The sequence below is a fragment of the Ursus maritimus genome, unplaced genomic scaffold (genome assembly GCF_017311325.1).
Source record: "Ursus maritimus isolate PB19 unplaced genomic scaffold, ASM1731132v1 scaffold_23, whole genome shotgun sequence".
Taxonomy (NCBI): domain Eukaryota; kingdom Metazoa; phylum Chordata; class Mammalia; order Carnivora; family Ursidae; genus Ursus; species Ursus maritimus.
The window spans coordinates 41,176,345-41,203,376 of record NW_024424786.1 but is presented as its reverse complement, the minus strand read 5'-3'; the positions used below and the strand labels follow the sequence as shown (position 1 = coordinate 41,203,376).

Here is a 27,032-nt window from a genome sequence, read left to right as displayed (position 1 = left end):
GTATCCTTTTCCTTAGTCAAACCCAACAACACGCCAGTCACTACACTTTCCCTCCACCACGCTCTGCGGCTCACACCGTTCCCTCCAGCAGGGTTCCAGTGCCGTCTTCATCTAGCCCCACACCACAGATCTGAGTGTCTACCAAGTGCGAGCCACGGGGGAGACAGCGGTCAGTGAAACACACAATTCTTCCTCCTCCGGAGGAGCCCATAGTCAATAACAACAAAAAAGCCTGGGAAATTAGGGGGTGTGCTGATGGGAAAAGAGAATGACAGTCACGGAAAGACGGGCAGGGTCCTGAAGAAGGTGATGTCCAGGCACGGCCTAGACGATGAGCAGGTGTTCATCACGTGAATGGGAGGACATGGAGGTGGGAAAGGGGACAGACCGTGCAAAGTTCTGGACAGTGTATGTAACAACACGGGGTTTTCAGGGGACTGTAAACTGCTGAGCACGGCTGGGGCACAGAGTCTAAGTGGGAGGCCAGTGGGGGTTATGAGGCTGGGGGCTGGGAAGTGGAAAAGGGAGGGCCAGGTTGCAAAGGTCCTCATAGGGGCCTGGATATTTCAGTCCACACTGCATGCATTTCCCTCTCACCTGGTAACAGACCCCAATTTTCCTCCGAGAAACCCCCTCTCCCCGCCTCCAATTCAGGTGTGTGGGAGGGGCTGACCTCATCACCCGGCTCTAAGGTAAATTTGGGATCAGGGTTCAGACAATCAGAGATCTATCTGTCTCCTGACCACAGGCATCGGTTCGCAGATAAATACGGGACCCAAAACAGAGAAACTAGAGCCACTCCCAGACCTTATTGAAGAAACTTCTGGGAGCAAAGGGCCCTCTTTCTGCTGGAGTGGCCAGGCTGGTGACTATCAGGCCCTGTGTGGGAGGAACACGCCATGGATGAAGTGAGAGAGTGGAGCCCCGAGACAGAGAGAGAAATCTCTTGGAATACGGTCCAAGCAGCTGGGTCCAGCTGTGCTTGAAGCCATCCCTCTCCAGGCTTCTTAATTACCCAAGCCTGCTAAGTCCCCTTCTGGTTTGGGCAAACGTGCCATAGATTCTTCACTTGCCAAGAGTTCAGAATGGTAGAGCCCTCGGAGGTGGATTTGGGCTTTGCCTGAGGGAACCCTGAGAGATACTGAGGAAGCCGACTCTAGTATGTTCGCCATCTCCCCCTTTCTGTGCTCTCCCGAACCTCCAAGACCCATAAGGCCACCTCTTCCACTAAGCCTTCACTGATGTGCGGTTTGGATTTCTCTTCTAGTCTGTCATGGGGCAGGTGGCCCAGCCTCTGTTCCCATTGTTCACGCAGATTGTTATCTTTTGTGCCACTGCCTGAAGGATGGGGACTGTCAGAGGCTTGCGGCAGTAACATCCACCAAGTGGCATGGAGCCCCTCTCCCTGTCCTCATGTTTCCCCCCAAATCTTTATTGTTGCACCCAGCACCGGGGCTAGGGTCCCCTCACAGGTACCACCGGACGCAGAGCACAGCAGGGAGCACGGCGCCCAGGTCTGCAGTCAACATGTGCCATAACTATCACGACTGTTACTTCCTGCAGGACCCACTAACCCTGTCCCCAGTCCGCCACCTCCCAGCCCACCCCCGAGCCGGGAGTGCTGAGGAGGAAGTAGAAGGGGTGTGTGAAGCAGCTCACCCGTGCTGAGCACAGAAGCCAGCCGCACCTCGTAGCAGGCCCTCCCATCCTGGCTGACACCCTTGAAGAGTCGCGTGTTGTAGGCACTGAGGTTCTGGAAAAGACCAGGGCAGGGTTTGGGGAAGAAGAGTAAGGCCAGAGGGGGCTGCAAGGTGGGAGGAGAGAAAGGGGTTCACACTCGGGAGACAAGGTACAGAGGGAAGCAGGCAGGGTCCTCCAGGGGATCCTGCCTGAGTCCGCTGCGATGGGGAGAGAGCAGGTGGGCCGGCCACGGCCAGGCTCTCCCGCTCTGCTCGATACGCTGAGCACTAATGTTTACGAAGCACCGACTCCACTGTGCCAGCTGACCCGGGGCCACAGGAGGCAGCAAGTGTGGAAACTGCTTACACAGCTGCTGGGAGGTACACCCCACAAGTGGACCCCAGGCCCCAATCAGAAGCGGCTCTGATGTTCCGGACTGTCCTGCCCTGAGGCTGTCACGAAGGCCTTCAGCCTGGGGCGGGCAGGGGCGGCTTCATCACTGGCACATGTGGGACCCTCTTCCTCGCTGGAGTCAGGCCAACTCTTAGACAAGGATTCCCAAGTCTGTTCTACTTCAAACACCCAAGATGCTGTGCCTCTGGACCCAAGCTGAGACCCGGGAGCAGGCGCCAGTGGTGAGGAGGCCCCGTCAAACCACTGTCCCAAGTCCCCCAACCCTCAAACCTGTGAGTCCAGAAAGTCTTGGGCCAGTTTGGCATCTTCCATGGTACAATCCCCAGAGAAGTAGGTGGTGATTCCCTGTAGGAGAAAGGGACAGATGGGAAGGGGGAACGGCCAAGGGCAGGACACATTCCCCCAGCCCCCGGCTTCCCGCACCTCCTCCCAGCAGCCTCTACCCTGCCCTCTCCATATCTTTCCAGGGGAGAAAACAGTAACACAAATCACACACAGAGGCCCATCTCCAGCCTTCCCGCAGCTCTGCTCCAGCCTTTCGCGGCTGGCAGACCCTGAGGCTTGCCATGTCCCTCACACCGGGCGGCTGCCAAGTGGCCTCCAGAGGCCGGAAGCCCGGGCTCCCTCCTTTCCCATCTTCCCCTCCTCAGCTCCCTCTAGCTCTCAGCTCTTCTCTTCTCCCCTCCCGCACACACCACCCCAGGATGTCAGAATCAGAAGGGCATTCAGAAAGCATTCCACCCAACTTGCTTCCTAGTTTACAAATGACGACACTGAAGCCCACTGCCTCCTTATCCGGTACCCTTCCCTCCATGCCAGGTGACTCCGAAGGATGCCCTCCACTCCCCTGTATGGTTGGGGGGCCTCACCTCCTTCCCCAGCCCAAGGTGTCGAAGCCTCGGCTCCAGAGAGAACATGAGCTCCCCGCAGGTCTGCCAGAGGCTCCTGACTTCTTCCGGGTGCTGCTGAGCCGCCTTACTCCCCAGGATCACACGTTCCAGCTTCTCCTGCAGGGGAAGAGGCCATGGGCTCGGCCACATGGCGCAAGCCTGTCTTCTGGACCCTCCACGCCCACCCCCCAGCTCTTCTCCCGCAGTCAAAGACCTGGCTCAAAGTGCGGCCGATGGACAAGCAGCATCGGCTGTTGCTTGAGAAATGCTGAACCTCAGACCCCCTGTGGACCCGTTCAGTCCGAAGCTGCATTTCAACAAGACGTCCAGGTAACGTGTGTACGGTGAGTGCTGAGAGCCTGGGGGCAGGAACTGCCTCTGCCCCCAAGGGGCCCGACCTCCACAGTCCCAGTGAGGGACCCACCGTGCCCGGGCCTCTCTACCATCCCCAGTGAAGACATGACCAGGCTCCATTTTTGCAAGTACTTAAGTTCACACAACCTTCTCTTGTGTGCCCTCAGGTCAGCACCATCAGGAAGAAACACTGCTTTCCCTTTATATGTGAGGAGCGTGGCAGCGACGGGGTCAAGGCTCCGCTTAGGCCCCCACTACCCGCCCGCCAGCCCCAAATTCCTCACCTTCCTCAGCCCTCCCTCAACTCACCTTGGGCAGGTTGGGAACAAACTTGGTGTCACCAAAGGACTTGTAGTTGCCCATGTTGGAGTAGACACCCGCAGCATAGACCAGGAACGCCTGGGGGGGAGGTGGGCATCAGAGACCTGGCAGCCCAGTCCCCCACCCCAACCCCACCCCAGGGAGGTTCCTTCCTGAGATGTTAACACCCAGAGGAACCAGTATAGGCGAGGCTGGGAAATCTGGGGGCAGGACCCAGATCCCGGGAGGCCCCCATCTGGCCCCAACATACTTTCACAGACCAATCTTCCCACACCCATTGTCCAGCCAAACTGATCTTCTCAGCAGCCCCCAAACACACCCACCCCTTGGTTCCCACTACGCCCAGCACCCTCTCAGCCACCCGCGGCCATGCCACACGACCTCTGAAGCCGAGCTGAAACACCACCTCTGCCTCCTTCTACAGAAAGCCTATCGTGCCCCCAACCAGCCAGGCAGCTGGCACTGGAAGCATCAAATGTTAGAGCTGGAGGGGCCTCGATCATCTGCTTTATAGCTTTCCAGGCCCAAAACTTGGTCTCCCTTCCTCTGGCAACAAGACCTCAATCTTCCTCTTGGGAAGGGGGGGCTCTCCCTTCCCTGACTCCGGGGGTAAGGCCCAGGCTCAAGCTAGACAGTAAGAGCCCTACCTAGGCAATTTCCTAGTGGCAAAGAACCTCTGTTTTTATACTAGGGATCACCGAGCCTGGAGCCCCTGGAGCTCCCCTGTTGGAGTGAAGAAAGAAAGCAAAGCAGAGAGATGAAGACTGCGTCAAAATGGTATCACTGAGCCCCTGAATCCAGCCATGACCAAAGCCTGCCCTAGCCCTGGACTTTGCAATTATGTGAGCCAATAACTCTCTCTTTTTCAAAATGGACTTTATTTTTTAGAGTATTTTAGATCCACAGCAAAACTGGGCAGAAAGCATACAGATTTCCCGTGTACCTGCTGTCATTATCCTACTTATTTGCAATTCCCTAATGACATAGGATGTGGAACATCTCTTCACATGCTTGCTTGCCATCTGCATATCTTCTTTGGTAAAGTATCTGTTACAGTCTTTGGCCCATCTAATTGGATAGCTTGTTTTCTTATTGTTGAGTTTTAAGAGTTCTTTATATATTCTGGCTAACAGTCCTTTATCAAATACTATCTTTTGCAAATATTTTTTCCCAGTCTGTGGCTTGATTTTTCATTCTCTTGACAATGTCTTTCACAAAGCAGAACTTTTTAATTATATTGAAGCCCCGCTTATCAACTATTTCTTTACAGATCATACTTGGGGTTGTACCGAAAAAGGCATCTCCATATCCAAGGTCATGTAGATTTTCTATGCTATCTTCTGGGAGTTTTACAGTTTTGTATTTAACATTTAAATCTGTGATCCATTTTGAATTAACTTTTGTGAAAGATGTAAGGTCCACGTCACGTCTGGTCTAGATTTTCTTTCTTCTTTTCTTTCCTTTCCTTTCCTTTCTTTCTTTCTGCTTGTGGATGTCTGGTTGTTCCAGAACCATTTGCCGAAAAGACTGTTTCTACTCCATTGTGTTGTTTTGCTGCTTTGTCAAAGATCAGTTGACCACAGTAATGGGGGTCCATTCCTGGGCTCTTTATTCTATTGCATTGATCTATTTGTCTGCCCTTTTGCCAACACCAGTCTTGATTACTGTAGCTTCAGAGTAAGTCTTGAAGTTGAGTGGTGCTGAGCCTCCAACTTTGTTCTTCTTCTTCACTCTTTCCCCAATATTGTGTTGAAAAAAAAATAATTTGCTGGGATTTTTAATCACATTGCATTGACTCTATAGATAAAGTTGAGAAGAACTGACATTTTTTTTTTTAAAGATTTATTTATTTAGTTAGTTATTTGAGAGAGTGAGAGCACAAGTGGGGTTCAATCCCAGGACCCCGGGATCATGACCTGAGCCGAAGGCAGATGCTTCACTGACTGAGCCACGCAGGCGCCCCAAGACCTGACATCCTGACAATACTGAATCTTCCTATTCATGAACATGGACTATCTCCCCATTTATTTAGTTCTTTGATGTCTTTTATCAGGTTTGCAGTTTTCCTCATATAAGTTTTGTACATGTTTTCTTGTATTTTTAAACTACATATTTCACTTTCTTGTGTGCTATTTAGAAATGGTATTATGGTTTTAATTTCAAATTCTTATTGTTCCTTTCTGGTATATTAAAAGCAACTGACTTCAGCATACACATATATATATATATATATATATATATATTTTTTTTTTTGTCAGTTGCTTTTAATATACCAGAAAGGAACAATAAGAATTTGAAATTAAAACCAAAGAGGCAGGCAGAGGGAGAAGCAGGCTCCCCACTGAGCAAGGAGCCCGATGCAGGACTCGATCCCTGGACGCTGGGATCATGACCTGAGCTGAAGGCAGACACTTAACTGGATGAGCCACCCAGGCATCCCCTGACTTTTGTGTATTAACTTTGTACCCTGTAACTTTGCTATAATCGCTTATGAGTTCCAGGAGTTTTTTGGTCAATTCTTTTGGATTTTGCACATAGATGGGCACTCATGTTTTCTGCGAACCAAGACGGTTTTGTGTCTTCCTTCTTAATCTGCATTCGTTTTATTTCCTGTTCTTACATTATTGCATTAGCTAACACTTCTGGTACAACACTGAAAACAGCGGTGAGGAGACTTCCATGCCTTGTTCCTGAACTTAGTGGGAAAATTTGAGTTTTTCACCATTAATATGATGTTAGCTGTAGGGCTGTTGTAGAGGGGAAACTCCCCTCTATTCCTAATTTCCTTAGTTTTATCATGAATGGGTGCTGGATTTTGTCAAATGCTTTTTCTGCACCTATGGATTTGATCATGTGGTTTTCTTCTTTAGCTTGTTGAAGTGATGAATTATTTATTTTCAACCGTTGAACCAGATTTGCACACCCAGGATAAATCCTACTCGGTCATGGTGTATAGTTTTCTACACATTGTTGGATTTGATTTGCTAATATTTTGTTGAGGATTTTTGCATCTATGTAAATGAGAGATAATGGTCTGTAGTTTTCTTTTCTTGTAATGCCTTTGTCTGATTTTGGTATTAGGATAATGTTGGCCTCATAGAATTAATTAGGAAGGATGCCCTCTGTTTCTCTCTTTTGAAAGAGATTATAGAGGACTGGTATAATGTCCTTAAATGTTTGGTATAATTCACCAGTGAACCCATGTGAGCCTGGTGTTTTCTCTTTGGGAAGATTATTAATTACTGTTTCAATTTCTTTAATGCCCATGGGATTTATAGTGATGTCTCATCTTTCATTTCTGATATTAATATTTTATGACTTCTCTCTTATTCCCTTAGACTGGTCAAAGGCATATTAATCATTGTAGTCTGAATGTTTGTGTCCCCCATCCTAATTCATACATTAAACTCTAACTCCCAAAGTGATGGTATTAGAAGGTGGGGCCCTTGGGAGGTGGTTAGGTCGGGAGGGCAAGAACCCTCATCATTGGGATTAGTGCCTTATAAGAGACACCAGAGAGCTAGTTCATTCATTTCACTATGACAGCACACAGTGAGAAGTCAGCAGTGTGCAAACTGAAAGAGGGCTTTCACCAGAACTTGACCGTGCTGGCATCCTGAACTTGGACTTTCAGCCTCTGGACTATGAAAAATAAACTTCTGTTTATAAGCTACTCAGTGGTATTTTGTTACGGCGGCCTAAACAGACTAAGATATCTGTTTTGCTGATCTTTTCAAAGAACCAGCTTTTGGTTTCATTAATTTTCCCCACTGACTTCCTGTTTTCAATTTTATTGATTTCTGCTCTAATTCTTTTTATTTCTTTTCTCCTGCTTACTTTGGATTTAATTTGCTCCTCTTTTTTTTTCCTAAGGTGGAAATAGATCTTTCTTCCTTTCTAATATATGCTTCAATGCTATAAATTTTCTTCTAAGCACTGCTTTTGCTACATCCCCCAAATTTTGATAAGTTGTTTTCATTTTAGTTCTCTCTCTCTCTCTCTATATATATATCTTAAAGATTTATTTGAGAGAGATCGCGCGTGCATGGTGGGGGGTAGGCAGAGTGAGTCTTAAGTAGATTCTGTGCTGAGCCCAGAGCCCGACATGGGGCTCAATCTTACAACCCTGAGATCACAACGTAAGCCAAAACCAAGAGTTGGATGCTTAACTGACTGTGCCACCCATGTGCTCCCCCCGAAACAAAATTTTTTTAAGTAGGCTCCATGCCCAGTGTGGAGCCCAAGGCAGGTCTTGAACTCATAACCCTAAAATCAAGACCTGAGTTGAGATCAAGAGTCAGCTGCTTGGGGGTGCCTGGGTGGCTCAGTTGGTGAAGCGTCTGCCTTCAGCTCGGGTCATGATCCCAGGGTCCTGGGATCAAGCCCTGCATCAGGCTCCCTGCTTAACAGGGAGCCTCCTTCTCCCTCTCCCTCTGCCGCTCCCCCTGCTTGTGCTCACTCTCTCTCTCTCTCTGTCAAATAAATAAATAAATAAATAAATAAATAAATAAATAAATAAATAAAATCTTAACAAAACAAAACAAAACAAAACAAAAGAGTTGGCTGCTTAACTGATTGAGCCACCCAGGCACCCCTTAGTTAAAAATATTTTTTAAATTTCTCTTGAGATTTCTTCTTTGACCCGTGTGTTATTTAGAAATGTGTTGTTTAGGGGCGCCTGGGTGGCACAGCGGTTAAGCGTCTGCCTTCGGCTCAGGGCGTGATCCCGGCGTTATGGGATCAAGCCCCACATCAGGCTCCTCCTCTATGAGCCTGCTTCTTCCTCTCCCACTCCCCCTGCTGTGTTTCCTCTCTCACTGGCTGTCTCTATCTCTGTCAAATAAATAAGTAAAATCTTTAAAAAAAAAAAAAAAAAAAGAAAGAAAAGAAATGTGTTGTTTAATCTCCAAATATTTGGGGATTTTCCAGCTATCTTTCTGTTGTTGATATCTAATTTAATTTCATTTTTATCTGAGAGCAACATTGTAGTACTTCCATTCTTTTAAATTTGTTAAAATGTGTTTCATAGACCCGAATGTGGTCTGTCTTAGGGGATCAGCCACATCAACTCGAGAACACATATTCTGCTGTTGTTGGATGAAGCAGACTACAGATGTCTAGATATCCAGCTGACTGATGGTGTTGTTGAGTTCAACTACGTCCTTACTGATTTTCCGCCAGATCTGCTAGACCTGTCTGCTAGAAGCATGTTAAAGTCTCCAACTATAGTAGTGGATTCACATGTTTCTCCTTGTGGTTGTTACCAGTTTTTGTCCTGAATACCTTGATTCTCTGTTAGACACATACACATTAAAGACTGGTGTCTTCTTGGAGAACTGACCCTTTTATTACTATGTAATGCTCTCTTTATCCCTGATAACTCTTCAGGCTCTGAAGTTTGCAAAATTAATATAGCTACTCCCATTTTTTTTTATTAGTGTTGGTATGGTATACCTTTCTCTATTTATGCTTAATTTATATGTATCTTTATATTTAAGGGGCTTCTTGTAGACAACATATATTTCAGTCTTGTTTTTTGATCCATTCTGACAACCTCTGTCTTTTAACTGGTACATTTAGACCACTGACAGTCACAGTAATTACTGATACGGTTGGATTAGTAATGGACACTAGATGGTTGGATATGGACACTAGATGGTTGGATATGGACAACCATATTTGTTGTCCTTGTTCTTTGTTCCTATTTTTGTCTTCCATTCTTTTTCTGTGTTTTGTAGTTTTAACTGAGCCTTTTACATGAGTCCATTTCCTCTCCTTTCTTACTTTATCAGTTATAATTTTTTACTTTTTAGTGGTTGCTCTAGATTTTGCAATATTCCTTTATAACTAATCCAAATTCATTCGTTCGTTCTTTTTCTCTTTCTTTCTTTCTTTCTTTCTTTCTTTCTTTCTTTCTTTCTTTAGAAAGAGAGAGAGAGCACAAGCAGGGGGAGAGGGAGAGGGAGAAGCGAGCTCCCTGCTTGTGGGGCTCGATACCAGGACCCTGGAATCATGACCTGAGCCAAAGGCACACGTTTAACCAACTGAGCCACCCAGGCGTCCCCCAAGGCCACTTTCATATAACACTATACCACCTCATGGATAGTGATACCTTATAATAACAAAGTACCTTATAATAACCTTATAATAACAAAGTAATTCTAATTCTTATCTCCTCTCCCTTGCATCATTGCTGTCATTTATTTCACCTGTATATAAGCACACATAAGGTTTATATATATATATACGTAAATTATATATAATGGAAACGTAAGCATGTATAATCGAATACATTGTTGCTATTATTTTGAACAAATGGCTATCTCTCGGATTAAAAATTTTTTTAAATGCAAAGTTTTATTTTACCTTCACTCATTCCTTCTCCAATGCCCTCCCTTTCTTATGTAGATTTTTGAGTTTCAGACCTATATCATTTTTCTTCCACCTGAAAAACTTCTAACATTTCTTGCAAAGAAATACTGGCAATACATGACCTCAATTTTCGTTTGTCTGACAAAGTCTGTTTTTCCTTTACTTTTGTAGGATAATTTCACAAGGTACAGAACCCTAGGCTGCTGGCTTTTTCAATCAACACTTCGAATACTTCAATCCACTCTCTTCTTCCTCGTGTGGTTTCCAGGAGTTGGACGCAATTCGAATCTTTGCTCCTCTAAAGGTAAGATTCATTTTTCTTCCAGCTTCTTCTAGGACTTTTTCTTTGATGTTCTGTACTTTGAAATATGCCGAAGTGTAGTTTTCTTGGCATTTAATATTCCATGTAGTGTTGTCCAAGCTTCATGGATCTGTGGTTTAGTATCTGACATTAATTTGGGGAAATTCTCGGTCATTATTATTTCGGATATTTCTTCGTTTTCTCTTTCTTCCTCTTCTGGTATTCCCATTACATACCCCTTATACCTCCTGTAGCTGCCCTACAGTTCTTACATACTCTGTCCTGTACCTTTCAGTCTTTTCCCTCTTTGCTTCTCAGTTTTGAAGCTTTCTATTGAGATATCCTCAAGCTCAGTGAGTCGTTCCTCAGCTGCATCAACTCTACTCATACGCCCAGCATAGGCATTCTTCATTTCTGTGTTTTTTGACTTCTAGCAGTTTTGGTTCTTTCTTAGAATCTCCATCTCTCTGCCCATCTCTTCTTGCATGTTGTCTGCTTTACCCATTAGAACCCTTAGCATATTAGCCATAGTTGTTTTAACTCCTGGTCTGATAAGTCCAACATCCCCGCCATATCTGAATCTGCTTCTGATGCTTTGTCTGTCTCTTCAAACTGTGGGTTTTGTTGTTGTTGTTGTTGTTTTGTTTTGTTTTGCATTTAGTATGTTTTGTCATTCTTTCTTGATAGCCAGACATGATGAACAGGATAAAAGGAACTGCTGTAAATAGGCCTTTAGTAATGTGATGTAAGTTGTAGGAGCAGAAGCATTCTCCAGTCCTGTGATTAGGTCTCAGCAGTCTTTCAGTGAGCCTTTACCTCTGGACTGTAAACCTCACATGTGCTTCTCAGTCCCATGTCCCTGCCCACCCCCCCTTAGGTGGGACAGGATGACGAGAACTGTCTTGAATAGGATATTTTCCTCCACGCAGGTAAGTTAGGCTCTTACAAACCCTGGCAGGCTAGGTTCTGGTGATACAGTTTCTCCTGAGAGCAAACCGTGAAGAACAGAATGTTCTGGCATTTTTGAAAAATGGTTCCTTTTCCCCTACCCCTGCCAGAAGCACAAGGGGCTTTTTCTCTGAAATTCATTGTGAGGTCCAAGATCCTGGAGGTAAAATTCCCCAAATTCCAAAAGTGTGGAGGCCCTTCCTCTGACTGGGTCCTCCCGGAGTTTTTAACTCTCGGGGCCGTCCACACTGAACCTCCAGTGATTTGTCTATCACAGTTCAGGTTTTCCCATCCAGCACTGGTTTTGGCGAAGGCTTCTGCTCATGAATTCTCGCGCTGGTGAGCTGGATCCTCTGTGATCCCACCTGTCTGTCTCTCCAATTTGGGGCAGCAGTTAGCCCTGTCCCCTCACTTCTCTTAAGGACATAAGAAAAGTTATTGATTTTTCCAGTCTGTTCCCCCTTTTACTTGCTAGGATAGACTGGTGAGTTATAAGCTCCTGACATCCTGGACCAGAAACTGGAAGTCATGACTTTCATTTTCACTCAAGCCAGTTTGAGGTGGATTTCTGCTATTTGCAAGCAAAAGTATCCCACAGAGAACAGTAACACTTAGGTTGCACTTTCCCAGCCATTAACTCTTTTAATGAGTAAGTCAAGGTCTAGAGAGGGATATGATTACTAAAATTTAAAGAAAGGTAGAAGAAACAGCCTGGGCCTCAGCTCAGAGATTAAGCAATCCAATCCTTTTATTTTACATGTAGAAACACAGGCCATTTTCTCATACAGTCTCGGTGAAACTTTTGCAAAAGATGATTTAACAACATCAATCCCTTGTAAACGTACAGAGCCTTTGACCCAGCAATGCTACTTCTAGAAATAGATCCTACTCACACGGGTGTACAAGTATGCCCATTGTGGCACTATTTCTAAGAAGAATCAGGAATAATCCAAATGTCCAACAATAAGGAAAAGATTAAATTGATTAAGCTGTACACTGCAGTGGGGTGCTTCACAGTCAACAAAAAGGATGAGGTGGATTTATATGTACCCCATGGAAGTTCCCCAAGACATAGCGTTCAACTAAAAAAAAAAAAAAAAAAAAAAAAAAAAAAAAAGCCCAGACTCCTAAGAACATGGAGAGCATGATCTCATTTATGTAAAAGACAAAATGAGGAACTGGTGCATGGGTCCACGTACACGTGTAGGAATGCAATACACAGACAGAGGAATTAAAAGGCTGTACACCCCATCATCCAATCGGTGATCACCGTGTTTTGTTTTGTGTCTTTCTGCATTGCAACAATGCATTACGAATGCATTTAAGTATTACCTGGCCGACAGACCCACAAACAGACAGGCAGGGACACAAAAACATGGCAAAGGAAGATCTGGTCCAGAACTCAGACCTCCTGATTCCTACCCTGGACTCACTCCTCTACCATCTCTGAGTGTCCACAGCTGTTTTCTTTACTCTGATAAATAGTGGCCCCTATTTATCTTAGAGTCAGGTCATTGCAACCCTAGGAGGTACAGACTACCCTCATGCACATTTTATAGATGAGAAGACTGAGGCTCCAGGAGAGGTTCCTGTATTTGTAGCCCATGGTCTAATCCACAGAGAAAGACCTTTGTACCCCTGCTTGTGGTCCCTCATACCCAGAAGCCACTCAGGAAATGCCAGATGGCCTAAAAGAACTGACCTGATACTCCTCCTCGGTAAGGCCCTCAGCCAGGGCATGCTGGCGCAGCTCGTCGGGGTCCTGGGCACGGAAGAGGCGGCTGAGCAGGGCATAGATGTAGGGGGCCTCAGGGGAGGTCTGCAACAGCACAGCCAGGCCTCCGTACCAGGCGGCTCGTGACAGATGGTGGGCATAGAGACGCTCTGTGGGCGACAGCAGGCGGAAGGCCTCGCGGCAGTCCAGGCTAAACACACCGATGTCATTGGGCAGGATGTACTGGGCGTCCGCCATGGGCCCTGCTGAGAACCATCACCATCATCACAGCCATCATTTACCACACACCAACTACACACCTAGCTAAGCACTCTCATTTAATCCTCCCCCAAACCCATTCACGGATAGGCTAACTGAGGCTCAGGGGTTAGGTGACTCATGCGAAGATATTACAAAATATATGGTGGGTCATATTTGGCCTGGGGCCCCTCAACCTCAAAGGCTGAATTCAACCACCTAGTATTACAGATGGGAAAACTGAGGCCCAGAGAGGCTAGGAGATTTGCCTACTAACACAAGGGAGAAGTCAGAAGCAGAGACCTGCATCTCTAGACTCCCAGCCCAGGCCCCTCAGGCTCCCCCCTCCTCCTTCTCTGACTTCCTAGCCTCCTCTTCAGAATTCTCCTGTAAATTTTTCAATTCCACCCACTACTGTGTTCACAAGGACAGAGTTCGGGGCTACCAGCTGGAAGACCCAGGTTCCAAACCTGGTTCAGCCCTAGGCTCCTAAAACCAAGTCAGTTGCTTCACTTTTCTGTGCCTCAGTTTCCACCTCTGTTTAATGGGGGTGAGAATAAGGAAAACCTCATCAGGAGGGTGTGCAATCTGTCTCGCTCTCATCCTGCTAAATGCCTTTTCTTTGGCCCTCCATCCTCCTACCCTCTCCCTGTGCTTGGCCAGGGGAGCCACAGAGCCACATTAGTTCGGAGCTGGAAGAAAACTCATTTTCCAGACAGAGACTGAGGCTTAAAGAGGCCACGCAACCTACCGAAGTCTCACAGTCCCGCTGGGACCCGGGATCTCCCAACCCAGGGCATTCTCCACACCGCCCTCCCTAAAAGGGAATGAGTGTCCAGCCTCCCCCACCACTCCGGATGCTCCGCCCCAACACCACAACCCTCGGGGTTAACTCTTTGCTGCCCGGAGGGTTCCTTGGCCTCGGGGTCGCGATGAATGTGGAAGGGGTACTGGATGGAAGACAGAAAGAGAATAATCTTGCGTTCGGTCCAGACTCGCCCTGTCCCCCGAGGATGACGCATTGTGACCCCGAAACCCGGGCGCCGGTCCTCACCTGCTGCAGCCGCTCTCATCGCAAACTCACTTCCTGCTTCCGGCTCCCCCATTCATTGGGGCTCCGCGAACTCCGCCCCCCGCCGCCAATTGTCGGGCTTCGGGGCCCGGATGGGCGTCGGCTCCAGCCAATAGGCGCACGCCGGCGCGCTCCACCGGCCCTCCGCTCCCGGCTGCTGGGCCCTACTGGGTCGCGCGCGGGATGGCCCTGCGGCCTTGGCCTTTGTCCGCGAGGGTGCTGGCGCGGCGGCCGGGAACCTGAGTGGCAGGCCTGGCCGCGGCCTAGTCCCGGCAGACCGGGCTGACAAGGTCCCTGCGAGTCCGGGCGGGGCGGCATGGGTGTCATGTACGGAGCAGCAGGGACTTCCCACAGAGCCCCAACGCTGCTCTCCTTTGGGTCCCCGGACTTCAGTTTTGCAGGTGGGAACCTGCCTTTTGGAAGTAATGTGACTCCCTCTCCCTCACTGGATTCCAGGGTCAGGGGGTGGAGACTCTTAGGAGACTGCCAGCCTACAAGGTCAGCTGCCCGGCCTGAGCTGGGGCGATCACACCCGTGTGGGGACAAGTACTGCACTGCACCGCCACCGATTCGCCAGGGCCTGCAAGGCAGCCGCTAAACATCTGAGCCTCAGTTTCCTCAGCACAAAGGGATGAGGGGCCTGGCAGTTTGTTGGTGCTTGCCCGATGCCTGATAAAAAGGAGAGCTGCTTGTGACCCCAAAAGGCTGCCCAGGACAGAGCTGGGCCTGAGGTCCACCTTTGCACATCTGGTTGGACTCACAAGAGGACGACCTGGGTCGGGCATGGCATGTCCAAGTGCTGGCGCTGGATGTGGGCTCAGTGGGGAGCATTGTGAGGGGAGGAGCCAGACATCTAAGGTTGAATCAGGCCCCCCTGTCTACCGGCTGTTTGGCCTTGGGTGGGACACTTTACCTCTCTGTCTTGGCCTCCTCAGCCAGAAAACCGGGGCTAACAATCATCTCCACTCCGAAGGACGCTGTAGTCCTGAGTGAAGTGATGACTGGGCAGTCTGTTCCCTAGCGTTGTGCCCAGAGGGGCTGGAGAAAGGGAATACCTGAAATCCACACACTCTCTTTGCCCTACTTTTGCCACACCTGTGTCTGGGCTCACAGCAGCATCTGCCCACCATTGGTGCCAGTTTCTCATTTGTGAAAGTGCCCACAACCCTGCCTGACGCAACAGGGCTACTCTTGGCTCCAATGATGATTATCATCACAGCGAGCTCAATTAATTGTCTATGGCCCTAGGAAATTCACCCCTCTTCTTCCCCGTGCCTCAGTGTTTATTGTCTTTAAAGTGGGTATACTCTGCTGACTTGGGTGAATTTGAGATGGGCACCAGTAAAGGAGGTAGCACTCTCTAGCCATCAGTGGGCAGCGCAGGCTAGCAAAAGATCCCAGTACTCCTGGGACCCTCAACCAAGCTGCAGTTTTACGTTGTTAATACATGAGGTCTTGTGCTAGCAGCTTGACATGGAGGATATTTCATCTCGCAAAAACCCTGACAGGATATCATCATTTTACCCATTGTAGGAAATGGGGAAACTGAGGCTAATAGGTGCATTGACTTCCCTAAGGCCACCCAGGCTATCCGCAAGTGTCCCTGAACTGAGGTCTAGCCTTCCTGAGACCTTCCACCACACTGTCCCCTCCACTTGCCCCAGCGTACACACGCACATGATCATATGGAGAAGTCCACTCACTGGGGTCATGACCATCCCTAGCCTTGGTTCTTCACCATGGAAATGCAGGAAGGGTAGGTGAGGAAGTAACATTAAATACCTCCTGTATTATAGGTGCTGTCCATACATTCACAGCCATCTGGTGATATAGGAATTGCTATTCCATTAAACAGGTGAGGAGACTGAGGCTCCAAGAGCTGGAAAGGGGCAGAGTGGGCCAAGACCAGGGCTGTCTTATCCTCCACCACTACTTCCAAGTTCTCACTGGGTTGGGACCATGCTCTTAGCTTGTCTCTCCTCCCTCCTTTCCTTGCTGGAAACAGGATCGGAACATCCCCTGCCTGGTTCCCAACAGGGTCAGAAGAGAGAACTGGATTCCCAGTGGTATGTGTGTATGTGCGTAGGGGTTGCAGTATTCCCACATCTGCCCGAGCATCCCCATCTGGGCTCCCCCACTGTGCCATGTGATGCTCTGGGAGGAAGAATCTCATCACATCCCCTTTTCACCACCTGCAGGAACCCTCTGTCCTCTTGAGAGACTTGGGTCTAGTCTCTGTGGTCCCCACCAGCTGTGTGACCTGCAGCAGCACTCCCCTTGGAATCTATACTCCCTAAGACTCTGAGGGCTGTCTTTAACTGGGGCTGATGCCCAGGTCAGGCCTATGCTTAAAGCCTCTTTTTCAGATTTTTCTCTCTCCAGAACCTCCATCTACCGGTCTCCCTAGCTTGCTCCCCCCCGGAATGGTCTGAAAGCAACCCCAGCAGCACACTGAGCCTGCCTTGGCTGTCAGGGAGAGGTGCCACTTAGTCAAGATGAGTAAGTGTCCAGTTCAGACTTGGTCTCCATGGCAACTGAGGGCCACCAGGCCCCAGCCCAATGCCCTCCCCCCTCATTTCTCTTTTCTGCCTCTCCAGACCTGGCTCCTTGGTCGTCAAGCATTTTCCCTGCCATACGTTTGCACATGCTGTTCCCGTGACCTGAGCTGCCCTCCCCACTCCATCGACCCCCCAACCAAGGAAAGCAGCACAGTGTGATGGAGGAGGCCAGGCAGGCAGTTCTGGATTTGAATCCTGTCTTGGCCACTTTCTAGCTGTGTGACTTGGCGCATGTGCCTTAATCTCCCTGTAAACAGAAATGGTAATCCCCCCCCTTGCCGGTTACTGTGAGGATTAAATAGCAAAACCTCCTGGTTAGTGCTCCATTAACATAGTTATTAGCAACAGCAGCACAGCACAGGGCATGGTGGGCACTTGGTAATAGTAGCCCTTCTGTCACAGCCAGTACTCTGGGACCGCGAGTCCCCTCTCCTCCCTCTGCTCCTGACTGTCCATAAATGAGGTTCCAAAGCCTCCATCCAGCATCTTCCCCATCAGGGCAGCCCCAACCCCTTGCTCCAGCCCTCTTTCTGCCCCCCTGCGGCCTCTGCTCCAGTCGCTCAATCCCTCATTCAGGTCCCTGCTTCCTTATACCTGAGCCTGTGCTCGGCCTCCCCCCTGCCCAGAGTGCCCTCCCTTTCCCGTGGGGAGGTCCCACTCAAGCCTCTCTCACTCTCCCGCCTGCTTGGGAGACCTGCTCCACAGCCCTTGACGAGTCTCTGATCCTGTATGCAGGAAACTGTGTTGGCATTCGGTAATTTGGTCTGTCATCCACTAGACTGTGAACTCCACCAGGCAGGGAACCAAGTCTGATCGTCTCTGTGTCCCCAGAGCCCACTTGGCAAGGAGTCCAGCCCATAGTGGGTATCAGCAGATGCTGGCCCCAGCCTGCTGCCCACCCGTCACTCATGCAGGGGCTGGCCGCACTGCACGCATGCTGGACACGTGGGATTTGTGAGGGCAGCTGAGCAGCAAGGTTTATAGAGGAACCCAGGGCAGCAGCAGGGTGGATATCTGGAGCTGGGTTGGCAGGCTCAGGGCACAGCCAGCCTAAGCTGGGGGTCAGGGACCCACGGCCCCTTCACTCCCCCAGGGACACAGTGTAGGCGGCATGATGTGGGACACCCCGGGAAGGGCCAGGGCATAGGGGTGGGCTTCCCTCCATCAGCCCAGGACAGAGCTGGTGCTGAGGGCCCCGTCATTCTGACTGGGGTAGGGGTTTCAGGGACCAGAGTTAAGAGGGGAGGAGCACAGCCCATCCAACACGTCCATCTGGTGTGGCTATGTGCCAGCGGGTGGAGTCCCACATGCAGAGCTCCCTCTGGGCTGCAGGAGGTGGGGGACCTAGGTGGGCAGGTGGGCGTGGCAGCTGGGGCCTGGGAGAGCCTAGTCCAGTGGCCCCTGGAAAATGAGGCGGACACAGCCATGCTCACCAGTGAGCCAGGCCCCACAAAAGGGGCAGGCAGCGTGGAAAGCGTGGGTGCCATGGGGCAGTGGTGTCTGGGCCCAGTAGCGGGCAGTCTTCTCAGAACAGACGTGGCCACAGGGTGCAAAGGCATGGCTGGGTGGCCCAGGGTCCAGACAGAGGCCGGCCTCCTGGCCAAGCCACAGGGGGACATAGGGCCCCACGAGGCGACAGAGAGGACACTCGCGCTCCTGGGGGCCCCGCTCTCTCCTGCAGCCCCAGCCGTGGTAGCCGTGGACGTGGCCACACCGGACGTAGACCCAGGGCTGCTGCTTGTCGGGTGCTGTGCGGCCACGGGCCGGACTGGGGAAGGCCAGGGTGCTGAGCCCCACAGGGCACTGGGGCCGTGCCGCGTTCGCCTCCTGCCGCTGGGCCTCCAGCTGCTTCAGCGTGGGTGCCCTCAGCAGCCCCGCCGGCGTGCGCCACAGCAGTGTGGCCCCACACAGGTCAATGAGGGAGCCGTCCTGCAGCACATTGGACTCATTTTCCACCTGCCAGAGACAGCAGAAGGGCCTTACTGCTCAAGAGGGCACCAAACCCCTGACCGCTCAGCAGCCATCACCCCAGCCAAGACACCGGTCCATCCCACCAAACCTCCCTGGAGAAAACATCCTAGACCAGTGGGGCCAGCTAGGGCAGAGAAGAGGGGGAGGGCTGGGGCAGAGGAGGGGCGAGGATGGAGGCAGAGGAGCCGGGAGGGCTGACAAGTCACGTGGGAGGGCAAGTCAGTGCTCCCAGGCATGCACTGTCCCTCACAGTGGGACGTTGGCCTTGGTCACTTCATCTGTCAGATCAGGAGATCTGGACCAAAATGAGGTTTTCCCCAGGCTCTCCCTTAAGAGCACAGTGGGAAACTCTTCTATCTGAAACACAGGGACTCAGCCCAAGGCAGCTGTCCTAATGGCTGTGGTTAAAAGCAAGGACTCTAGAGCTAGCCTGCCTGGGTGTGAATTCTGGCTTCACTCTTTACTAACTCTGTATCCCTGGTCGAGTAACTCAACCTCTCTGTGTCTTAATTTCCTTATCCTCAGGATGGGTGCTACTTCCCATACTCCCCGTTATCTCAGCGGTTCTCATGAATCAATCATTGTAAACGCTTGGAACAGAACCGGAACACAGTAGGTACTCCACAATGCCAGTGAAATTCACACGCATAGTTTTTAAAAATAACGTTTCCCCAAATCTCCCGGTAGAACTGATGCCCTGGAAAGAGAAGCTGTGCTCTTCCCTGAGCTTTCGCCTCCGCTGGCACGATGTGCTCATACGCGGGAAGAGCTCTGCGTGGCCCATTTGAGGAGCCTGGCCACATGAGCTTGGGCGGGCCCCCACCTCTCTGTAGGACTCTCTCCCAGCTCCAAACCTTGGTTCTCCGATCTGTGCCACGTGGAGCCTTCACTGTCACCTCTGTCAGAACTCCTCCAAAGGCCCTTTCCCGCTAGGCGAGGATAATAAAGCTAAATCCGTCTGAACGTGAGAGACACGTTACAGACTGCCAACACTTTAGGCTATAAACTGCTCACACATGGGCCAAGTGTCATCCTCGTAAGAGGCTGTGATTTTTTTCAGCTGCCGGCATCCCTAAAGCCACTTGGTACTGTAGTGTTTATGTCTGCTCTACCACACGCCACCCCACGGACCTCCGGCAGTATGTGGGCGACGTTTTGGGGGCTATGGTCTGGCCCTCTCTGTGGGGCAAGTGGTGCATGGCCCCTAGATGGAGCCTTTTGGGGCTCCCTTGTGTAGGAAGGGCCGGAGATCAGGGGGAAGGGCCCGGGAAGGATGAGGGGTGCGGGTGGGCATGGAGCAGGCCACCTACCAGCTTCCCTCGCTGCTGTGCAGAGCGGCTGTCCCTCAAAGTGTACACGTTCCCACAGACCGATATCTCCCTCCAGACACCAGGGGCCGAGTCCTCAGAGAAGCCGCCTGCTGGGTGCATCACCAGGACCCCATTGGTGGTTAAGCCGTCCATCAGGCCGTCGGGGGTCCTCCACTTGGCCGCCCGCTCCTGGGACCACATGTGGGATCAGATCATATCCCTGAGTGGCCCCCGGCAGGCTGTGAGCCAGGGATGCTGCCCCTCTACCCTCACGGTCAGAGGTGGCTCAGAAAGGACTGGAATGGACGCTGCATGGCCGTGGGCATCATCTGAACTCTCGGAGCCTCACCGTGCTCATCTTTTAAGTGGCATCACTAATGCCAGCGTAGGTCATGGTTAGGATGACTGCCAGCTGGTCTATCACCCCAGGGCGCTGCCCATCCCTACCCTACCCCTCTGCTCACTCTCAGATGAAGTGCCAGTCCCAGCCTGGGGGGGGGGGGCGCTCACTCACTCCAAGGAAGATGTTGCTGGAGGCATCGAAGCCCGCGGCATAGATGCGGGCCGTATAGGGTGGCCGGCGGTCACAGAGGATGCGGCAAGCATAGCGGGAGATGGTGCTCTGTGCTGAGGGGCCCTCGGCAGCCCCTCCTCCGGGGGATGTGTCTGTTACCACAAAGTCGATCATGTTCTCCGTGGAGCGGCCGATCTGTGAGGAAGGGAAGGGCAAGCACAGGGATGCTATGTGTGCGAGTGAACCCCACAGGCGTCCCCCCTCCCCAGGGTTCCCAGCAGCTGCTCTGCATGCAGGGTCACCCAACAATGAGGAGGGGGCAGTACCATCTCAACTCCCCAGGCCCTCTGGGTTCTCAGCTGGCCTCTCCAAATCCAAGCACCGGGGTCTGGGGCTTCTCTGTCTCCCCCACTCAATAAAAATGAGTTGGTTTTTTTGATAGACCAGTGAAAAGGTGACACCCAGTCTGGCAGTGCCCAAACGTTAGCAGCAAATAGCGAATTTTTTGTATGTACTAGATGCCATGCCAAGCGCTTCATGTGAAATATCTCAGCTAATCTGCCTGGTAATTCCATGGATTGGGTACGTTATGGGCCCCACTGTACAGATGAGGAAACTGAGGCCCAGAGTGAGTATGTTAAGTGACTCTTGCCCAAAATCACCCAGCTGGTAGGTGATAGAGCTGGGATCTGTCCCAGGCAGTATGACTCTCACGCCACACTCTAAACCCCTAAGCTGCACGGCCCCATGGCCTGGGTGTCTGGTCTTGGGTTTTACATTTTGATGTAGCCACTGATTTGCTGTGTGACTCCAGAAAGTCAATAGCCCTCCTTGGACATCCTGCTTCTTCATCCTGCACTTCAATCGGAGTGTAGTCAATTGCACTAAGTGCCCCCAGAGCAACTTCACCATGGCCTTCCAGGTTCACCCTGGAACGCCTGCAGGGCTGCACATTGAGGCCTGGTGGCCCAGTGGCCAAGAAGCGTGCAGAGGGGTCTGAGCATACCTGGAACATGTCAGTGTCGCTGTCATGTGTGTACTCGACGATGACCGAGTGGCTCCGGGACAGCGTGTACGAGATGCTGTGCTGGCCACGGTTACTCAGTGCCTGAGGGGGGGAGAAAAGAGAAGTCACTTCCCGCGGCATGTGGCCAAGACAAGTGTGAGCCTCGGAGCCAGAAGCTGGAACCCAAGGCCCACTGGCCAATCCCAGCAAAGGGGCAGGTCTACCCTTGCCAAGAAGGCACTGTGTGGCTGACACTATGTGCAGATTACCTTATTTGACCTGTGCAGCAACCCCAAGAAGGAGGCATCGTTACCCTTCCCATTTCACAGTGGAGGGAACCGCAGCTCAGAGAGGAGAAGAAACGGGCCTAAAGTCACATAGCTGGAGACAGGAAAGCCTGTATCTTAACCCAAGTCCTCTGAAGCCAAAGGCTTTTCCTTTGCCATTGCTGTGTGACCACCACGTTCCTTCTCTGAGCCGTGGCTGCCTTGAAATGATGCTGATCATTTCCACTCACTGGCTGGGGTCTGGTCATCAGAGAAAGATTATGCAAACTGTAACACATAGTTCACTATGGGGGATCCCCCCTCGGCACATTTCTCTGGCAGCCCAAGGTAGCGAGTGAAGACACAGTGGGCTCCCCTGCTCTGGCGGGATTGTGGGTGGGTAGGACCCGGAAGGCTGAAGACCTGGGACTTGGGCAGGGAGCGCAGGACCTCTGTCCAGGTCCGCTGGGACAAGCTGCTTGCCTTGGATACGAGCGGTGTGGAGATGTGGTGCATGACGTCAGGCTTCACGCCGTTGGCATGGGGCCGGCGGCTCAGCGCCAGGCGGCTTCTCCGGCGGCCCTTGTCCCCACTTGCCAGACACCCATTGTAGCTGTGGATGTAGTGGGTTAAAAAGAAGGGGTTGCAGGGACAGAGAGAGAGAGAGAAAGTCAGCCTCTGAGAGATTTGGAGGAACTGCTGACTTCTGGGCAGAGGCTACCTTCATAAGCCAGCCCTGCAACCGCCTGAAACTCGGAGACCCTACGCTATCAAATCAGTGTGTTGGGGGAGCAGAGTGAGGGCAGAATATCTTCAAAAGGCCTTTCATTCAATTATCCTTTGTTTCCTGGACACCTGACTGGTCAGCTGCTGGGCGCTGCGGTGCCACAGGGGGCACACCGCAGCTCAGTTCTGTCCCCTCAGTGGCAGGGAAGGGCGTCCTGAGCTTTTCAAGGAAGCTGGGCACCAGCTGCACCACAGGCCCAGAGACAGGAGAAGGGAATTCTCAGAGCAGGTTTCTGAGAGGGGGAACACCTTCGCTAGGCCTTGAAGAATTGGAAAGGATTCACCTTTACAGCAAACTGTCATTTACGACACCACAAGAATGACTAGAAACCAGAAAGAAGAAAAAAAACAGACCCACAATGCCACCACCTCCATATATCCATACATGTCAAATTTCTACCTTCCAGCTCTTATCCGGAGGGAGTGACTGTGGAAGGCAAAGATGGGGTGAGTCACAGCCTTGATCACTGCCATGTACTGGAGTCTCCCATGTTCCTGGTGCTTCACGTTATTAATTACCTAATGGAATCTGTGCAATGTCCTGCCAGGCAAGCATCTTCCTTCCCATTTTACAGATGAGGAAAATTGAGGCTCAGGGAGGTAAAATGACCTGCCTGAGGTCCCAGGCTAGTAAGTGAAAAAGTCAGAGATTTGAACTCGGGTCTGTCTGACTCCAGCCTCTCTTGCAGAAGCCCTTCCAGAGGAAAGGCTCGCCCCAAGCGAAGGGCCTGAGGCTGGCAGGGTTTGGTGAGATCAGGGATTGGTGACTTGGGTGGTGAGCTGAAGTAGAGGCAGATGAAGCTGGTGGAAGGGCCCTGAACACCAAGCTTAGGAGTCTGGACTTTATTCTGCAAGACTAGGGAGCCATGGAAGGTTTTGGAGCAGGGAGTACCAGGATGAAGACCTGCCAAAGACAGACAAAGACCACTTGACTTAGAGTCTTCTCATGAGCTTGTTAAAATATAGATTCCCTGGCTCCGCCCATGGAGATTCTGATTCTGTAGGTTTGGAACGGGACTGTCAGTGCATCTTTTCAATGTGCTCTTCACGTGGCTCTGTAGCCAGCGTGGGGTGTCACTGCTCTACTGGGAATAAACAGCTGCCAAGAGGGCCTCTACCCTTAGGTCTACACTCTCCCCCATCAGTGGCCTTGCCCTCAGCTGGTAAGTCAGCCCTTTCTTTGGGACACCAAGCAGCTGTTTTTCTCATGCAAGCAGCCCTGAGGGGGGCAAAATCACTTTTGCCCTTGTAAGTTCTTCCCACTTCTGGGGTGTGGGGCAGTTCCGGTCACAGGCTCGGGGCTCAGATGGGCCTGGCTTAAATCCTGGCTCTTCCACTTATCACATGACCTCTGTAAAATGGTGCTAATTAATCAGGACCTACCTCGCAGGTTCGTTGTGAGAACTAAATGAGATAAAGCATTTAAAAATGCTTGGCACAGAGTTCAACATATATATAGCAAGCTCTTGATAAATGTTAACTTATTAGGAAAAAGCACATGGTGTGTACATGTCAGCAAACAGTAGCCATTATTATTTCTAAATAATCATGATGATAGCATAGCTTATCAAATATCTTCTTCTGGGCAGATGGCAGAGAGAGAGGCCAAAAGGAGGTGTGGATGGGGGAGGAAGAAGAAGGATCTGCGCCTGGGGGCAGCGCTAAGTGGGTGGTGCAAGAATCCTGATCAGGCGGAGACCAGGAAGGGATGAGGTCTACCCAGCCGCCAACTCACATCCCTTCACCTCTCCTGGCCTCGGTTTTATCATCTGTAGCGTGAGGGTCAGCTGTGGCTTAGTCAAAGTGCACTAGACCTAGAGTAAGAAAGATCTGGGTCCACATCCCAGCCCTGCCACTTACCAGCTGTGTGCCCTTGGACCAGTCACTTCCCCTCTCTGAGCCTCGGTTTCCTCACCTCCTTCCTCACAGCATCTTTGTGAAGATTGAAATGAAATAATGTCCATGAAAGGGCTTGGCACAAGCCTGCCTCCCAGAACACTTGATACGTGCCAGGCACTGTTCTATGTGCTTTACAGAAATCACCTCATTCATTCCTCTGACAACCCTCTGAGGTATTATTATCATTCCTATTTGTAAGATGGGAAAATGGAGGCACAGGGAAGTTAAGCAACTTGGAGAGGCAGGATTTGAACCAAGCATTTCTGCTGGAGAACCAGAGTTCTTCACCCCAGACTACATACGCTAGGTGCTTTATGAAAGGCGGATGGTGCTACTTTTTTTCTGAAAAGTAACTTAGGTGGGCAGTTAGTTTTCTCGGAAATTTACAAAAAATGGGAAGCTAAAATAACAGGAATTGAGGTGGATTTGGTCAACTCTGTCTCTCAGTTGGGAAGGTGAGGAGGGACAAACAGCATAAGGTCATACATGGGGAGAGCTGGGGCCCTTGGTCTGGTTGCCCTGGGGGTGCCTGGTGCCCTGCCCCACCTGGACCAGGGTCGCTCACCCCAGGACGATGAGCTCCCCATACTTGATGGGCTCCTCGCCTGGCTGTGCATCTTCACCAGGAGAAGAGAGGACACAAGAGCCCTGGCTCCCTGGATGCCGGAGGTCTGAGGTTCGGGGAGACCCCACTTCAGGGTTTCCTTCTAGCACCATTCTGGGCAGAGTGGGGAAGCAGAAAAAGAATTTTGCAACCTCCCATCCCAACCCCCCTCAATGCCAGCTCAGGCCTGCTGTAGGGCCACCTAGGCTAAGGCCAGAATGACCTTTCACCACCTCTGTTGCTATGGCAACTGCTCCACCTCTGCCTCCTTTAAACTATCCCGGGGTTGCTGGGATACCAGGGAAGGGAAATGGGTGGGATGGAACCAAGAGGAGAGGGCCCCACGTTCAGAGGGTCAGGATGCTTGGTGGGGCCAGTGGGGTGGACCGACATGGGGTGGCCAGAGACTTCTTTTTGGCCAGGACACCAGTCTGGGATCTGCTTGGAAGACGGACACCTCAGGAGTTAGAGGACCCTTATTCCTCATCTTAGACTCAGGTTCTGGATTTGGCTCTTGGCCCCGGCGCCTGTGAGTAACCCTTCTGTCGGGTTTTTGGAATCTATCCGTCTTAATCATTCAGCCCCTCTGCAGGTCTAGGCCTCTGTCTGTCTGTCTTTTTTCTCAATGACTCTCTGTCCTCCTGGGCTGTCCTTTTCGCCGTCTCTCTTCCCACCCTCCTCCCCATCTCCGTCTGTCTGGCCACTTTCCTCTCCCCATCCATCTGCCTCAGTCTCCCCACCTTGGCCTCACCCAGCGGACAGGCCTCTGGACCCCTCCCGGGTGCGCGCCCCCTCCCTCCCTCAGGTGTCTGTCTGCAGTCCCAGGGCCGCCCAGGTCTCTGGAGGCCTGTGGGGGCGGCGCTCCCCACTCCGGCTGGGGCTGCAGCAGAGCCCGTCTCCGCAGGAAGCCTGTTTGGAAAACATCCCCACGCGGGAGGGACTGCGCCGGGGCAGGCCCGCGCCCCGCGCCCGGGGCAGGCACAATGACGGCCCAGCGCATACGCAGATACACACCCGGCGGCCCCTCGCCACAAACACGCGCGCGCACGCACACAGTCCCGCACACCCCGAGCCCCGCGGGCAGTGCCCGGACGGGCGCCAAGCCCACCCGGGACCCGAGAGCGCGCAAACAGCCCCCCGCACCCGCCCTCGGACCCACTCCTCCTGCCACCCCCAGACACGCAAACACGCCCCCCGCGCCCGCCGGGGCCCGCCCGGCGCAGCCCCCGCCCCCTCCGCCCCGGCGGTCTCACCTGGCCGCGCTCCCGGCCCCGCTCGGCGCCGCTCCCTTCGCGCCTCGCCCCTGCTCGGCCCCGGGGCCGCTGCGGCGGGATGCGCCCGGCCCGCGGCGGCTCCGCGCTGCCTTGTCACGGGGACACCCGGGGCCGGGGGAGGGGGCCAACGCGAACAGCCACACTCCGCCCCCTGTCCCGATGCCCCGCCCCGTTGGGGCCCGCCCCCCGGAGCCCCGCCCCACCCGAGACTCCGCCCCTTGCGGCGAAGCTTAGCTCTAGTCGGGAGAGCTCCGCCCTCTTGGGAAACCACGCCCCTCCCTCACCCCGCCCCAGACTCTGGGAAGCCCCGCCCACCACTCTGTCTCAGGGACTCCCTAGCCAGTCTTCACTGGTTCGGGGACTCCCCCGTATCCTTGAGACCCATCCACCGGTTCGGGCTCCCCAGACCCCGCCCTCATTACTGGGGACTTCCGGGTTCTCCCAGAGACACGGGCGCCCCCTCCCCCACCACAAGCCGGAGACTTCGCATTGGGCGGGAGGCCCCTTTCCCCACCTTTGG

At 51.8% G+C, this 27,032-nt stretch overlaps 2 protein-coding genes across 6 annotated transcripts in view; both read right to left on the bottom strand.

Annotated features, from left to right (window-relative positions):
• The window catches only part of DPP3 (dipeptidyl peptidase 3), a 32,955-nt gene extending 18,603 nt beyond the window's left edge, over nt 1–14,352 (bottom strand). For 2 of the 4 annotated variants that reach the window (XM_008709051.2, XM_040639461.1), the window contains exons 1-6: nt 14,307–14,352; nt 12,983–13,260; nt 3,648–3,737; nt 2,964–3,101; nt 2,365–2,439; nt 1,660–1,753 (exon numbers count right to left, since the gene is read on the bottom strand). In XM_008709051.2, the coding sequence (XP_008707273.1) occupies nt 1,660–1,753; nt 2,365–2,439; nt 2,964–3,101; nt 3,648–3,737; nt 12,983–13,260; nt 14,307–14,325 (694 nt within the window). In that variant the 5' untranslated portion in view covers nt 14,326–14,352. Of the gene's footprint in view, nt 1–1,659; nt 1,754–2,364; nt 2,440–2,963; nt 3,102–3,647; nt 3,738–12,982; nt 13,261–14,003; nt 14,081–14,306 lie in introns of those variants that run through there. The other 2 variants (XM_008709052.2, XM_008709053.2) reach the window with 2 other exon arrangements.
• A 3,495-nt stretch (nt 14,353–17,847) lies between these two features.
• On the bottom strand, nt 17,848–26,598 carry PELI3 (pellino E3 ubiquitin protein ligase family member 3). 2 transcript variants are annotated; one of them, XM_040639458.1, is made up of 8 exons: nt 26,492–26,598; nt 25,200–25,352; nt 24,596–24,667; nt 22,433–22,562; nt 21,684–21,785; nt 20,678–20,872; nt 20,164–20,352; nt 17,848–18,838 (listed from the first exon to the last, which is right to left on the bottom strand). In XM_040639458.1, exons 2-8 carry the CDS (start codon nt 25,349–25,351, stop codon nt 18,269–18,271), a joined length of 1,410 nt encoding a protein of 469 aa, XP_040495392.1. In that variant the 5' UTR covers nt 25,352; nt 26,492–26,598; the 3' UTR covers nt 17,848–18,268. The 2 variants fall into 2 exon arrangements, with proteins under 2 accessions (XP_040495392.1, XP_040495393.1); XM_040639459.1 differs by lacking the exon at nt 24,596–24,667.
• Between the last annotated feature and the right edge of the window lie 434 nt (nt 26,599–27,032).

Bases quoted from the DNA above. Each gene is read 5' to 3' on its own strand.
- PELI3 (XM_040639458.1), bottom strand. From the start codon at position 25,351: ATGGTGCTAGAAGGAAACCCTGAAGTGGGGTCTCCCCGAACCTCAGAC. The intron at 21,786-22,432 runs GCAAGCAGCTTG...TCCCCCCCTCAG, and splicing joins CCACACCGCTCGTATCCAAG to GCACTGAGTAACCGTGGCCA. The intron at 20,353-20,677 runs GTGAGTGAGCGC...ATGTGGTCCCAG, and splicing joins CCAGCAACATCTTCCTTGGA to GAGCGGGCGGCCAAGTGGAG.